Genomic DNA, 13,584 nt, shown 5'->3' on the forward strand with positions numbered 1-13,584 from the left:
AGACCCGAAGCAGTGGTTTATAAGGGACCTATCAGGATGAACGGCAGTTATGGCAAACCAATAGGTGGGGACAACTAGATGTATCATTCCAATTGTCGGTATCAAACCTACACTCATGCTCGCCATTGAGGTCGGAGTTACTAAAACTCGTATGTGACCTTTGCCATGACAAGAATATGTCAATCGATGGTGTGAAAGTATTTATATTTATGCGTGTTAAGGATCGAACACGGTTCAGAAATTCGTGGTGGTGCAAGGACTCTGCCAACGTCCCAGAGAAAGCTGTTCGTTTTGATGGGAATGTCTGGCCGAAATGAGACACAAAATTCACGGACTTCAATTTCATCTCCTCGCCAGCTAAGGTGTAAGAGCGCATCAAGAGAACACACGTCGACAATGATTTGATGTTGGGAGAGTACGGATAGTCTACTGGACAGTAACCTACTTGGCTTTAGCCTTGGATTATGAAGCAGCCGGACTTTGTAGACTGCTGCTTCATGGAGCAGATGACCTGTACTTCGTCCGCGAGTGCTGAGACTAGTGAGGTACGTCTTTTACATTTTGATAAGAATTATTACTGAGGCAACTCTTGCTGTTGACGACGAATACAAATTATACATTATATAAATAATCGTACATTCGATAGGAGCATATGCAATGAGTATCGGCAGAACTGTGTCTAAAGAAGCATGGCCAACCCGAGAGCTCCGACGAGAAGTACACCGCTGATCTGGTTCAGCGCGGCAGCACCAGTGAACTGGGCAGGCGTTGTCGCAGTAGCGGTCGAGTTCATGCTGGTGATGGAGGCATTAGAGTACGAAGCAGTGGTAATAGAGGGCATCGCAGAAGTCGCAGTCGTAGTGGCAGCGACTGAAGTAACGTTTGACTCCGAGGAATCAACATAGATAGTGAACGGAATACTGCCCTCAGGTGCATCACTTTCGTCGGCGTAATAAAGCGCCTGGTACTGGGCAGACGAGTAGTTGTAGGGGTCGTTCGTGTTCTTGGCCGCGTAAAATCCGTTCTCAGAACCATTAACGGAAAGGTAACTATTCGGACCAACCCGGAACTGGGCGACATCCGTCACGCCGACGGCAACGATAACCAAGTTGCCCCAGATCTGGAGATAGAATGGGAATCCCTGAATGAAGTTGGGATCGTATATGGTGCTGTTGGTGGTCTCGTAGACCAGGTCCTCTGAACCAATGCCAAGGAAAACGTAGTTAATGGCGGCGCCTTCGTGGATAGAGGAGAGACCCATGCCGTCAATTATCGCATCGTCCGACTTGACTTTGAGGGTGACGTTCTTTGTAACGGCGAGGACGCCTGTGGCGAGGGCCGCGAGGGTCGCGAGAGTAAGAAACTTCATAACTACCTTCTATACCCGATGAGAAAATGGGCATGGCTTGATGAGGGAAAGACCTCTATTTATCCGCCGAGAATATGGTGTGACAGCCAACAACGTCGGTGGCTTGCCACAAATAGATTCCTGCATGCATCGGTGACCAAGTTTGTGCGACAATGCATGTCATCAAACCGGCACAAAACGCGCTCTGGATCGTTCACTCGGCCAGTCGAATTGCAAGGTCCTCTTTCTAGATCATCCGTGCTCTTGCGATTAGAACCGATTGAGCACTCGTGCTCTACTTCCGGCGATCGTGAAGTCATAGACGAACAGTGCGGAGCCAAGTGTGGGACAAATGTGGCCGAGGAATGCTTGGCTTGACAGGGGTCACTAACCTAATGCGGCGGTCGGAACCATGCGGCTGGGCTCTATCCGGAATCGCAATCACGACATCTTCGCATAGCAGACACAAGTACTGTTGTCCTGCGGCAGAACATCTGATTCAGCCCTAGCCCAGCAGAAATTAGCAATAGTGAGCCATGGTCCGCTTTTCGTCCTTGACTTCATTAATGCTCTATCAATTACATCATCTTGGATATCGTACAAGAGTGGGGTAGGTCATTCCATCCTCGTAAAGGGCGAGCCTGTGTATCGATCGCCTGAGCGCACCAGATTGTGGGGCATGTAACGGTCTGGTCTATTCAAAGCGACTTCGCCCATTGGGTTTGCAAGGCAGCATTCCCATGCCAAATTGCGCAGTTCGATCAATCAATGTATAGCTAGATAGACGCGATACCTTGAGAATATCAAACTAGCTCAAATGTATTATGTTCCCTTCAAGTGTTAAAGAGTGGAGTGAGGTCATCATTTTTCTCTTCTTCTCATCTCCCCAGAATACACTTGCCACCAAACAGATTGACGGTGACAAACCTAGGAAATCACCTCTGCCCCCCCCCCCCCCCCCCCCCCCCCCCCCCCCCCCCCGACATATAACGCAGACTAGCCCTCACAAGCTCCATAACAACCTCAATCTCCTCTTGATTCCTCGGTGCATAAACAAGATTATACGTCGCCGGAATATTTACATTGGCCCTCGTTAAAGTCGCCACAGGCTTCCATCTAGAGAAACTACGTCGCTGGCCCCAGCCTGCGTCAATAACCTCCTTCGCATCTGCTGGAGACAACACGACGTGGACAGAATGGTCGCTAGTGCCGTGGATGTGAGAGACTTCGCCTAGCGTCTGCACAGCTTCTTGTATGCGGGATGATAGAGGAATAGCGTCAGTGAGCCACATGGCATCAGTGTGCCTTTCGAGGTGCGAGGGGGCCAGTTTGACCAATTTGGAATTATTAGTTGCGACGGCGTTTAAGGCATCGGTTGAGTTTCTGTCACATTCAAAAGTTAGAGGCGAGCTAACAAGTATATCTAAATGTACATCTGTATATCCATAGATATAGATGTAGATATAGATACAGATATAGATATACAATAATTGATATACGTACCATTTTGATTTCCTCATTTGGCAACTGGTTAATCTGCCTCTGCGGCACTGCATGCGGCCCCACAACGGGAATCTCCCCCTTCCGTCGCGGAAGAAGTTTGCCATCGGGTAGATGAATGAACGTTGTCGTCTCGCCCTGGTTGATTCTTTGCTGATATACCTCCGCGCCGAACATCTCCTGGGTGAAAGGGGTTATGAGGAACCTGGTAATGAACCAGCCAAAGGCGTTGTAAGGCGGTCCACCGGGGCCATAGGACATGTAGAGCTGGTAGTCCTGATAAGCAGGGATAGTGGTTGCTGAGAAGCATAGAAGAGCAGCGGCAGTAAGAAGAGGATGGCGACGGAGGGTGGAGAAAATGCGGGGAGGCATTTTGATGGAAGGTCTGTTTTAATTAGTTGATAGATATAATGGCGAGGAATACAGCAAATGAGTTATGTGTGTATATCTATAAATTATGATGAAATTGCCAAATTATGTAATTGTGACGTTGTCTTTCTTTTTGTTGAAAGTGCATTTTTGACAATCCCAATTAGGGCTGCACACGAATAAATTTGCTTAGGAGAAACATGGCTTATTCGTATTCGACATTTTTGGCGCAACTCATATTCGTATTCGACTATTCGTTTGGGAGTCTTGTTCGTATTCGATTCGTAATTATTCGTAGTTTTGCTGAGACGCAACTTATAGCAGGAGGTTAGGGTAAAGCTAATGGGCACCGAGCCTGTCGCGTAGTCTAGTTCCGCCATCTCGTCGAATAAAAATCTGCCTTGTATCCGCCTTGATCGAATAAATTCACTAATTACTACGCTAATCTAATTAGGTTAGCCAATTGCCTTTTACAGCTTAGTGTCAAGTGCCTGGGTGTGAACCGTTGGCCTTCAGGATCTGCCTTAATTAAATACTCCACGCTCAACTACCATCTTGACCTTTCCTAATTAGGAAATTATTCGATTAAATCCGCCGATTTGGGACCTGACGGATACTTTTTCGATATCCGCATCCGCCATATCCGCCATCCGCCGACAGTCCTAATAGTGGACGCGATTTACTAAGCTTACGGCGGAACTCGTCGAGCGCGGACACTATGAGGCGTCTGGTGTTGCGGCGAGATGGGTATAAATATGAGGATGTTAGTATTATTAGGATTAACGAATAACTACTACGGGAATAATTACGAATAACGCATATTTTATTCGTACGAATATTATATAAGCAGCCAACAACCATTTATTTATATAAATCATATTCGACTTACGAATATTCGTACATTCGTAAAGTCGTTATTCGTGTGCTCCCCTAACAGACATGAAGTCTTGCCATTCCGCGGCTTTGGACGACGGCGCAAGTTGCTTCAGATGGCATCTCGGTATACCTCTAGCATTGCTTGTTTTAACCCTAACCCTTCGAGTTCCAATGACTCCGTAGTTTCGATGTAATTTATAATTTTGTCACAAAAACGATTCTCCATTCTGGCAAGAGTTAATTTCAGAGTCATGCTCTGGCGCTCTACCTGTTATCCACCGAGACAGCCCTGAACCAGCGGAATATTTGAGCACCGAGTGTGGAAAGAGACATGAGCAGCCTCGAACCCCAACCAAAGATCGGTGCTGACTGTGCCAGTTATTAATACACGTTCGATCTCTATGGCGGACTTGTTTCTGAAACCACTCTGTTCCTCTTGATCCTGTTCCTGAGTAAGCACGAGTAATGCACGGCACATCTGTAATAGATACTGTCCCTGCCTCTCAACATTAGCAGCTGTTGAAACGAGTGATAGAATAGGGGTATCTGCGCTAGGCTCGCGGTCAACTTGCGTGGAGCTTATTGAATCGACTTCATGGGAGGAGAGGAGACAAGTGAACACGGCTTTCTGAATCCGGCATTACAATTTCGAATGCCAGGTCATGCCGTCCGGACTGACAGACGCCACTCCTACGTCAGGTATTCCTGCAGAAAAAGGGCAAATTCGTCGTGTATAGGACACCTAATTCCGCCGTAGACGATGTAAACGTCCTCATGACTGCAAAACGTCTTGTAAGCAAGGTCATAGTCTCGACAGATACGTCCGTGTTGTGGTTTGACTTTCTCTTTCGCGGCATGCTGTCGTTCAGAGAAGACCTGCAGTCCGCGTCAAGGCATCATTACCTCGGTCATGAGGACATGGCAGGAATTAATATTCGGTTGGGTTCCGGCCGGTGGTGCAGAGTCGAACGGGGCCTCACGGTCAATATCGAACAATAAAATCGTGTCTTTGTTGTCGAACAGGAGTTGGTAGTGTTTCTCCATCACAGCGAGCGGTATCTCCTGCGGGAGCGCAGTCAAATTTGCAAATCGGATGGGCACAGGCTCTATCTTGAACTTCGGCACCACATCGGGAACAAAAGTCCGGAGGTCCACTACGAATTCGTGCATGCAATTAGTTTGATCGTTAGTAACTAACTAACTATGATCATTAGTGGCTCGCCTAAGGGGGACATGAAGATACGCGGACTTAGGTGTTTGACACCGGTTTTCATGAAGGCAGTTTGATCGCATGAACCTTTTGGGGGAGGCCAGTTTAGAAGATATAGAACTTTGGGTTGGTTGATACATGTGAGTGTCTGCAGCTCAGTTAAATTGTATCAGTCGTTGGCCAGTCCATGTCGCAGCAAATGATAATACCCTGCTGAGCTGACTCCGGGTTGACAGGCATGAGGGATTGTATTGAGAAGCCGATGTATGGGTACTGCAGTGGGATAGGGAGTCACGTTAGCACTGAATCTGAAGATGTCGACGTCGATGCGGTCTAACCATGCGTATGAGAGCCTCGACATTGTGCCCTCTGGATTAGCCAAATTGATGAGCAGATTTGTGCCGCTAGGTATGTACAAATTCTGAGAGCAGGATCGCAGCTGCTGGATGTTCCGGTGCCGAAGGAGCGGATTGCCTGTGGGATGGCCATCGTGGATGCCGTCAGCGACTCGGGCTTTTGGTGACTCGTTCTATTTCAGCTCGTCGAGGACGGAGTGGCCGCTGTGTTGGCTGCCACTGTTGAAACCCGAGGCGAGAAGACGGCTGGCGTAGTTGGACCTTATGTTGATCACGATGACGGCGAAGAAGAGGAAGCACACTGCTAGAATGATCGCGACCCGATCTTGCGCTTCGGGAGCATGGCTCTGACTTCAGGCATTGACACAAAGAGCGCTAGTGGTGTCAATAACCGCGATCCCTGGGCCGATGAAGATAGGACATTGTAAGCAGGAGGGCTGCAGTGACACAACTTAAGAGAACGGCTCTGCTCGAGTGTAAGGTTGGCATTCAGCAACTTAAATGAAGGATAATCTCATACCCATGTTCGCAGTGGAGTTCGGTTACGAGGCCGGCATAGGTTCGAACTTATTCTGGGGTAGACTGCACCAGCCATCCACAGTCTGATAAGCTGACTGGTGGGCGCCAGAACAATGAGAGAAGCGCGAGATTTGTTATACAGTATGTCCAAGTGTAGCTTCTTGCTCCAGAGCCAGGCGGTTCTCGTCATGGACTATGCTTGGTGTTCTCTCGTAACGTATTGAAATATGCTGACTCGTAATTTGAACTCCTCGGCTCAAGCGACGTCATTTTAGGGACAAACTGAGTTGTCACACCTGCGGCGCTCTACGGTGAGCACCACCACACTGTCAGACTTTGGCTACTCAACATTCAAACCACGCGCAATTAACCAACCACCATAATTTCTGCCAAGCGGCGCCTGATACTTTAATCTAGGGCTGTTCCGAATATTCGTTTTTGCCAATATTATTCGTCGAATAATTATTCGCGCGCTGACCTTCCAGGACCGAATAATTGAGCGAATGCTCACTCACTCACTCGGTTCATCAGTAGGTCTGATGGCTCCCTAATTCTTAGATCATTAAGTTATAGTATTATTACTTGAGTTCAGGATTCAGAGAATAGTTGATATTAAGCAGGAGACCCCTTCTTGAGCTCTTGAGTATGTAATAATAAAGTAATCAGCTACTTAAAAGACTCACTCTTTTCAAGCGCCGCTTTCCACACCTCCAATGTCTGCTCCCAAATCGTCTTGTCCACCTGATCCAACCTATAACCCTCCAATATACTGTCGGCTTCGTTCTCCACGCTCTCACTGTCATTATGTATCCTGTACACGCCATTGCCCTTCCCGCTATTCAAAACAGAGCTCTTTGCAACTTCCACCCCGTCTGGCAAAGCAACACCTACCTCCAGTGGATCATTTGGCTCTGCGGGTGGATACTTCGCACTCGTAGCAACAAACAACCCTCTCTCACCCGCCTCGTCAACCGTCGTCGCCAAACGATGCAACACAGGAATCAAAGTCCACCTAGCCAGCATCGCCGGCAATACCCAAATTCCTTTGAAAGTGCCCGTGAACTTGGTAATTATATCGGTAGCAACCAGTCCGGGATAAACGTGGCAGAAAGATATCATGGGGTAAGACTTCGCCAGCTCTTCAAATGCGAGAGTCATTTGGGTTGCGGCTGAGTTTGCCGCGATTACCAGGGAGTAATTTTTTCGCAATTCGAGATCGTTGATGTCGATGGCGTTCTCTTTACCCCCTGCCAGGATAGACACGACGCGAGGATTGCGAGAAGCAGACAGAAGAGGAATAAGGTTGTGGACTATGCGCAGGCGGGCGTAGTAGCTGAGCGAGGAGTACATGTCGATCCCTTCAGAAGTTTCTGGTGCGGCGTTAACGATCTATTTACATTTCACTCTGAGATGGTTCGGGGACTTACCTTTCCTTCCTTCCGAGGACAAAAAGCCTGGAGAGACGAACACGAGATCCAGCTTTTGCTCGTTCGTTTTGATTTCTTCGCACACGGCATCCACGTTCTTGATCAATGATATTTCGGTCTCGACGAAGATGAAAATGCCCTTCGGATTCAAGACTTCCAGCTCGTGGAGTAACGGGGTCGCAGACTGTTTGGAGCGCCCGACAACGTACACTTTAGGCGCATTCGAGTATTTGGCGAACTGTTTAACGGTACCTAGGCCGATTCCACTGGTTGCACCGACGAAGACGGCAACCGTGCCTGATGGTTTCTCCGTGAGACTGGAATTGGAACGTCGGACATCTTTGATGCTGACCATTTTTGCGGGATTGAAGTGATTGGATATCACAGATAGGATGCAAGCGGGGGGCCGAGATGAAGCGAGCCATAATATATATATAACTATATATTTTGTCGATATTAATATTGACGGATAAGCAGGGAACAAAAAAGAACACGATTATGATGCCATCAGCAGTTAGCAGTACATACCGAGACACTGCTTGCAAATCAGCCGATTATTGTACGCTTGGAGTTGGTAGACTACCTTGCTGACTAACGTCGCCCTTATCAACGCAAAGTAGGCCCGAGCTAACAATCGGCGGCCGTTGCACCGACGACGGCAGACCGCACTCCGACACTCCGACACTTCGTCGTATTCGTGTTGCGAAGTCAGTCGGAGTCAGGGACAAGTTCTTTGCTGCGGCGTCAGCATTGTTCGTTCTCACACTCCACGCCGCTGGCCCTAAATAGTACCAACTTAAAGCGATGAGGGTATTCCAAGTTGGATCCCAAGACATACTATCAGCGCAATAATATGGTAGAAAATAGTGGCAAGCCCATATAGCTGTGAAGACACTGGCGTTCTGACCATCGTAAGGATTATTCATGGCTACATCATACGAGAATTCCTAAATAACTCTAACAATGAGTATCCAAGGATGGCATCCGTTGCAGAGACTATTTAGCAATCCCATCCTCAGAGATGTCAGTGGAGAATGTTTAATATAGGAAGAGATCTACTGGCGATGCGGAGGCATTAGAAACAATGAGGATGTTGATGTTGATGGATGACATATGCAGCCATTAATTCGTTGAGATAGCCAGCGCAGAAAACTCTAGTAGAGCCTTGAATAATAGAATATGCGATGAAACCTTGCGAATTGTATACTCGTAAGCAGTATTATTACTCGCCCCTGTCATCGGGCAGGTCCAAGAAAGACTGTCGGCATGGTCGGAATTGGCGGGCTCGGCCATTTCGGCGTCCCCTTTCCGTCGGCCCCTGGTGCAGGTAACTTCTACACGATTTCTCGTACTTGAAGTAAGGTGGTCAATGCCCGGGCAATGGGAGCGACTTACTTCATTGCAACATAAGATTATTAAGATATCAGGAGTGACATCTTTATAGTTGAAGTGAAGAGCCATATCATGAGACTTTATTAATCGGATATTGGACAAGCCTAGGTGACCTAAGTGATGCCACAACGTAATATCCTTAATCCCAGGTTGAGCGATCGCGATCATTAGTTGATGACGTCGTTGTTTCGGAAATAGGACATCAAGACGAAGTAAACAATGACGAAGATGGCCAGTTTCAATGATCACACGGTTCGTATAAGAACAAAGCCACACCCAGTGATCTAAATCTTAATCTTATCTTTTGCGAGCCTCTATGTAGAAACCAACAGCAGTCAAGACATTGATGGCTACGAGATGTGACTGGAGTCTCGCTGCCCAAACAACAAAGTTCTTTTCATCGTAGACATGGATTTGTACGACTGAGGTTGCCGTTGTAATTGTGAACGGACCAGTTGTAGTTGAAGACATATCGCTAACAGGGCTCATAACCTGTGGAAGATGGATATGAGAGGTGAACGAGAAAAGGAGGGTTAGGGATTTTGGCGTAAATTTACGGCGTAAAAATGGCTGCTGAACCTCTCTAATATGTTTGCTAACAGTTAAATATATATTTCGAGTAAATGGCGATGCTGTGGTGTAGATAAAAATTGTTGAAAGAGCTGGTACTTTTTTTGGTTTTTTGGGTTGCCATCATATGATACACAGCGGCGATCGGAGCCAAACCGAAAATCTAAAAGTTGGAAATCAAATTTCAAATGACTTTTCTAATTTACTTTGCACAATTTTTGTCGGCCGTTTAAGACTTGCCCTTTGGTTGCCCCTCTTTAGCATCAGGAAGGCTTAGCATGCCTGCATTTCAGCAATTTAATTACAAGGATAATTAGCACTCTTTCCCTGCCCAGACACAGACGAGTATGCCCCCCAGTTGTTCCATGCCTCTTGTGCGCCGCAGACAGGAATGGTCACGACGCCAGGTGCCCGGACGTCTAAGTCGTATAAGCTCGAAAGGTCTGCGGATTGCTGGGGTCAGCTAGACCACCCCCATTGGCATTTCCGTTCGCAGCATAGGTGGCCAAGGCCCTGTTGGTCCAGTTAGCGAATGCATATAGTTAGAGGAAACAGAAAGGGCGAAAAGTATGGATCAGTGAAATTAATCAAATGGAATAGTGGCTTTACCCTATGATGAAGTCTTCCTTTGTGACGCCTCCCCAAGCAGTCCCATCCAGCTTGTCCTCACCGGCTAACAGTGTAAAGTCGTGATTTGTACACCGAAGTCCTACTACATTGGAATCGACACAAGTCTGTGCGAGACCGATAGCTCCAACGAGATAGTATATTTCATTGTTGTAGCAAATATACGTTGCATCACCGTCACTGACACTAATAAATTCTTCAAGGGGATTCTGCGTACCACACGCTGCTCCGGAGGTCAGCACAACAGGGCCTACAGGCGTAGTTGACAGCTGCCAGGTCTGCGGAATGACAGTGGCATAGATGGCTTTTCTGAGCATGTTTTGAATGTCGAGATCGGAAAATTGCGAGTAAGCATTCTCCTCTAATTGCCCATTAGTAATTACTGTGTGCAGAGAGGTTATGCTAGCGTCTGAGCCATTAAAGAGGTCGGTGTTCTAATTGATAGGTACCAGATCTTGAGATTGTCACTATCACCTCGCCAGTGTCGCCATTAAACGGCACACTCCCATGGTATATACCGATTCCGCCGCCCGGAGCGTTTTCCCAAGTTCCAGTTTGAACGACGCCACCAATACTAACCGTTACTGTTGCAGATGAAGCGAGAAGTGCAGAGTAAAAGACTTTGTCTTGTACGATGCCATATGGTTCGAACTCAATTTGTAATTGGCTAGCTGTATTGCCTGTTGTCTCACCAGTAGCACATGTGGTAGCGGGGTTTAGGCGATACCAAGACACCAAACCTTCCTGAGTAATAGAAGCAATACCATTTTTGTATGTATCAATCACAAACGGGAGGAATAGCCGCCAGCCGTCATGTGGCATGTTAGCAGCATAATTGTATGGTCCTTGCCCAATGGTGAAGAGAGCGAACGCGTTGTCATATAGAGGACCGATATAGTGGGATTCGCCATAGTCGTTCCAGGAGATGATTTCGACAAATTCAGGTTGGACGAAAAGGATTTGTTGCCAGCGATCATACCATAAGTCATCGCCACGCCATAGCCAGTTCTTGTTGTAGCCAGGCAAGTTGGTAAAGAACCAAGGAGATGCGGGCATCATATATGGCAATCCAATAAGAAATTGTAAGTATGAAGCATCAGTGTAGGTGTTCATATCATTTCCACCCCAAGGCCATGCTGCCCAGCTGAAAAGTCCATCTGCAACACCTGGTTCTAGAGCAGCCTTAGCACCAAGTGAGGACCAGTCTGGCATAAAGAAGCAACCACCAGTTTGTGATTTGATTGTAGTTCAATCGGAGGCGCTATCTGGACCTTCAAAGGTAGACACAAATGGTTGTCCGTTATACTGATAGTATGCAGTGTTTGTCCCGTAGTTAAGTATAAAGGCCAACCACATCCTCTTCGGGCCAGGGGCCATTTCCAGCATAGTCAAAAGAGAGAAACAGTTTAAAGCCAAGGCTATTAGCAGCATAAAATGCGTTAAGCAGGGAATCAGCACTTGTAGGGTCGTTATATGCTATGTTGAGCGCAAATGCATCGATATGGGCTGGTTGAGCGAGAGAGATATCATTTTCCCAGTTGCTTATAGAGTAGTTCGCGGCATTTCCCACCTATCATAGTAGTTAGAGACACAAGATGCGAAAGAACAGAAAGGGCATTCGATGTACCATGAAATGGGCAAATACTGCCTTTGCCTGGACTTGGCAGGGGCCAACTAGAAATATTGCTAGGAAAATTAAAAGCTTCATTGTAGAAAAACGCCTCGAAGAGAAGAGATGCTTCAAGAGACTGAGCACGGTTAGAAAGACACAGACAAGACATACTACTATATATACTACCAAAGATTATCGCATGCTGAACTTCATCCAGCTCCTTATCAACACTTAACTGGCGGTTACCATATCAGCCACGTTAAATTAACCCATAGCGCTATTTGGCCGTATGCATCCCATAAGGTTTAGAGCGATATTTTACAAGCAATATTACTCTTGCATTACTACTTCAATTCCTTTAAAGAACGAATTAGAAGAAGTCAATGTAACACGGGTGTCGCCCTCTGGAAGAGGGTTTAATATCTCACTACCCCTGCAATCGGTTGGGGGCATTCAATGTCATCGCAAAGCTATCAAAAGATTTTGGCTCTCTGGAGATGGCGCGGTACTCATTTAATCTGAGTATTTCATGTTTGGGTGCTCCGTAAACTGAGCTTCTAGTGCGATCTGGCTACTAAAGGGGCAAGAAACTAATCTGTTGGATCTATATTAACCCACGGGACTGGGTAAGGCTAGAAAGTTAATCTTGGGAAGCCTCCACTGTACCCGCAGCAGCAAATGTCGACGCCGACTATCGACATGCATGTCACACATTCTCGTCAACAATGCTGGAGTTTACGGTGGTGAAGGCCTTAATTGAACAAGCGCTATCAGCCAAAGAGATAGAACTTGATCAAATGATTAGCTCGCCGAGCGTCATTTGTTGGTCTGGTGTTCTCTACCTACAACGGCCTCACGGGTTTGAGGGGGATTTGGTTGACGGCGGCAGAGTTTTAACGTGTGGCTTCGCCGCGTCGGGCGCCAGCCGAGGATGATGGAGAAGTCGGTTAGATCGGCCCGATGCGTCGAAGTACGCGGAATAATGCGACTGTCCCGGCTGGGTGGATCACATGTGAGTATTTCTCATCCACCGCCAACGCGTTCTTGTACCGAGCCATATTACGTGCAGTTCAGGCGCCTCTACTTCGATGATTGACCGCATCAGGCAACGTAGCAAAAGGTGAGGACGAATGAGGGCGAACCGGGTAACTCACTATGAGACGCGCCAGAGGTACGCCGGGTAGCTACACATTTGTAGCATCGGAATCAGAAAAATCAGCCGGTTCGAATAGTCTATTTACTTCTATTGGTCATGACGAGGCAGCGACGCAGTGAGCGACTATAACTACTGCGTGGATGAGAGAGGTTAGGGCTCCTTCAAGGAGCGTGACCATAAAGATAGCGTACCATACACGCGTTGTAGTAAGTGAGGGTAAGTGGCACTTTGGAAGGGTAACGGGAATAATCAGCCCGTGAGTTTCAGCTCCCCGAGCTGATTCTCACTGATTATTTCGAAACCCTAACCCCGACGAAAAATCAATAATCAGCCCCACTGATTTTTTGCTTGAAACCCCGGACGGCATGGATTGGGTTACGGCTCAGTCCGACCACATAGTGCCTAACAACTAAAGTCATTCCCGGCAAACACGACTGGGAACCAAGAAGGTCGACTAATTTTGCATAAAACGAAATAGAAATATAGAATAACTTAAAGTAAAATAAAGTTAACGTTAAAGTAGAATTCGTATCTAGTTTTCGGCAGACAGTTTGTAGGCCTGACATGGATCATGAATTCGTACGGTATCCTAGTGTAGTCGTCGAGCAAGGACGAAAAATGC

General features: G+C 47.2%; 5 protein-coding genes across 5 annotated transcripts; all 5 read right to left on the reverse strand.

Annotated features, from left to right (window-relative positions):
* Nucleotides 1–577: 577 nt before the first annotated feature.
* Nucleotides 578–1,394, reverse strand: POJ06DRAFT_257155 (uncharacterized protein). Its single transcript, XM_056188113.1, has one exon. It carries the CDS (start codon nucleotides 1,367–1,369, stop codon nucleotides 680–682), a length of 690 nt encoding a protein of 229 aa, XP_056042957.1. The 5' UTR covers nucleotides 1,370–1,394; the 3' UTR covers nucleotides 578–679.
* Nucleotides 1,395–1,974: 580 nt separating this feature from the next.
* On the reverse strand, nucleotides 1,975–3,486 carry POJ06DRAFT_257157 (uncharacterized protein). Its single transcript, XM_056188114.1, has 4 exons — nucleotides 2,856–3,486; nucleotides 2,791–2,792; nucleotides 2,324–2,732; nucleotides 1,975–2,293 (listed from the first exon to the last, which is right to left on the reverse strand). The coding sequence occupies exons 1-4, from the start codon at nucleotides 3,218–3,220 to the stop codon at nucleotides 2,284–2,286; spliced, it is 786 nt and encodes a 261-aa protein (XP_056042958.1). The 5' UTR covers nucleotides 3,221–3,486; the 3' UTR covers nucleotides 1,975–2,283.
* A 3,249-nt stretch (nucleotides 3,487–6,735) lies between these two features.
* Nucleotides 6,736–8,128, reverse strand: POJ06DRAFT_212521 (uncharacterized protein). The gene is made up of 2 exons (XM_056185460.1): nucleotides 7,606–8,128; nucleotides 6,736–7,548 (listed from the first exon to the last, which is right to left on the reverse strand). The coding sequence occupies exons 1-2, from the start codon at nucleotides 7,958–7,960 to the stop codon at nucleotides 6,845–6,847; spliced, it is 1,059 nt and encodes a 352-aa protein (XP_056042959.1). The 5' UTR covers nucleotides 7,961–8,128; the 3' UTR covers nucleotides 6,736–6,844.
* A 1,799-nt stretch (nucleotides 8,129–9,927) lies between these two features.
* Nucleotides 9,928–10,525, reverse strand: POJ06DRAFT_257166 (uncharacterized protein). Its single transcript, XM_056188115.1, has 2 exons — nucleotides 10,177–10,525; nucleotides 9,928–10,080 (listed from the first exon to the last, which is right to left on the reverse strand). The coding sequence occupies exons 1-2, from the start codon at nucleotides 10,509–10,511 to the stop codon at nucleotides 9,987–9,989; spliced, it is 429 nt and encodes a 142-aa protein (XP_056042960.1). The 5' UTR covers nucleotides 10,512–10,525; the 3' UTR covers nucleotides 9,928–9,986.
* An 85-nt stretch (nucleotides 10,526–10,610) lies between these two features.
* Nucleotides 10,611–11,902, reverse strand: POJ06DRAFT_291928 (glycoside hydrolase; the record flags this gene model as incomplete). The annotated part of the gene is made up of 4 exons (XM_056190374.1): nucleotides 10,611–11,399; nucleotides 11,466–11,499; nucleotides 11,546–11,764; nucleotides 11,822–11,902. 4 exons carry the CDS (start codon nucleotides 11,900–11,902, stop codon nucleotides 10,612–10,614), a joined length of 1,122 nt encoding a protein of 373 aa, XP_056042961.1.
* Nucleotides 11,903–13,584: the final 1,682 nt, after the last annotated feature.

This window comes from Lipomyces tetrasporus, assembly GCF_029532465.1.
Source record: "Lipomyces tetrasporus strain NRRL Y-64009 chromosome Unknown POJ06scaffold_7, whole genome shotgun sequence".
Taxonomy (NCBI): Eukaryota; Fungi; Ascomycota; class Lipomycetes; order Lipomycetales; family Lipomycetaceae; genus Lipomyces; species Lipomyces tetrasporus.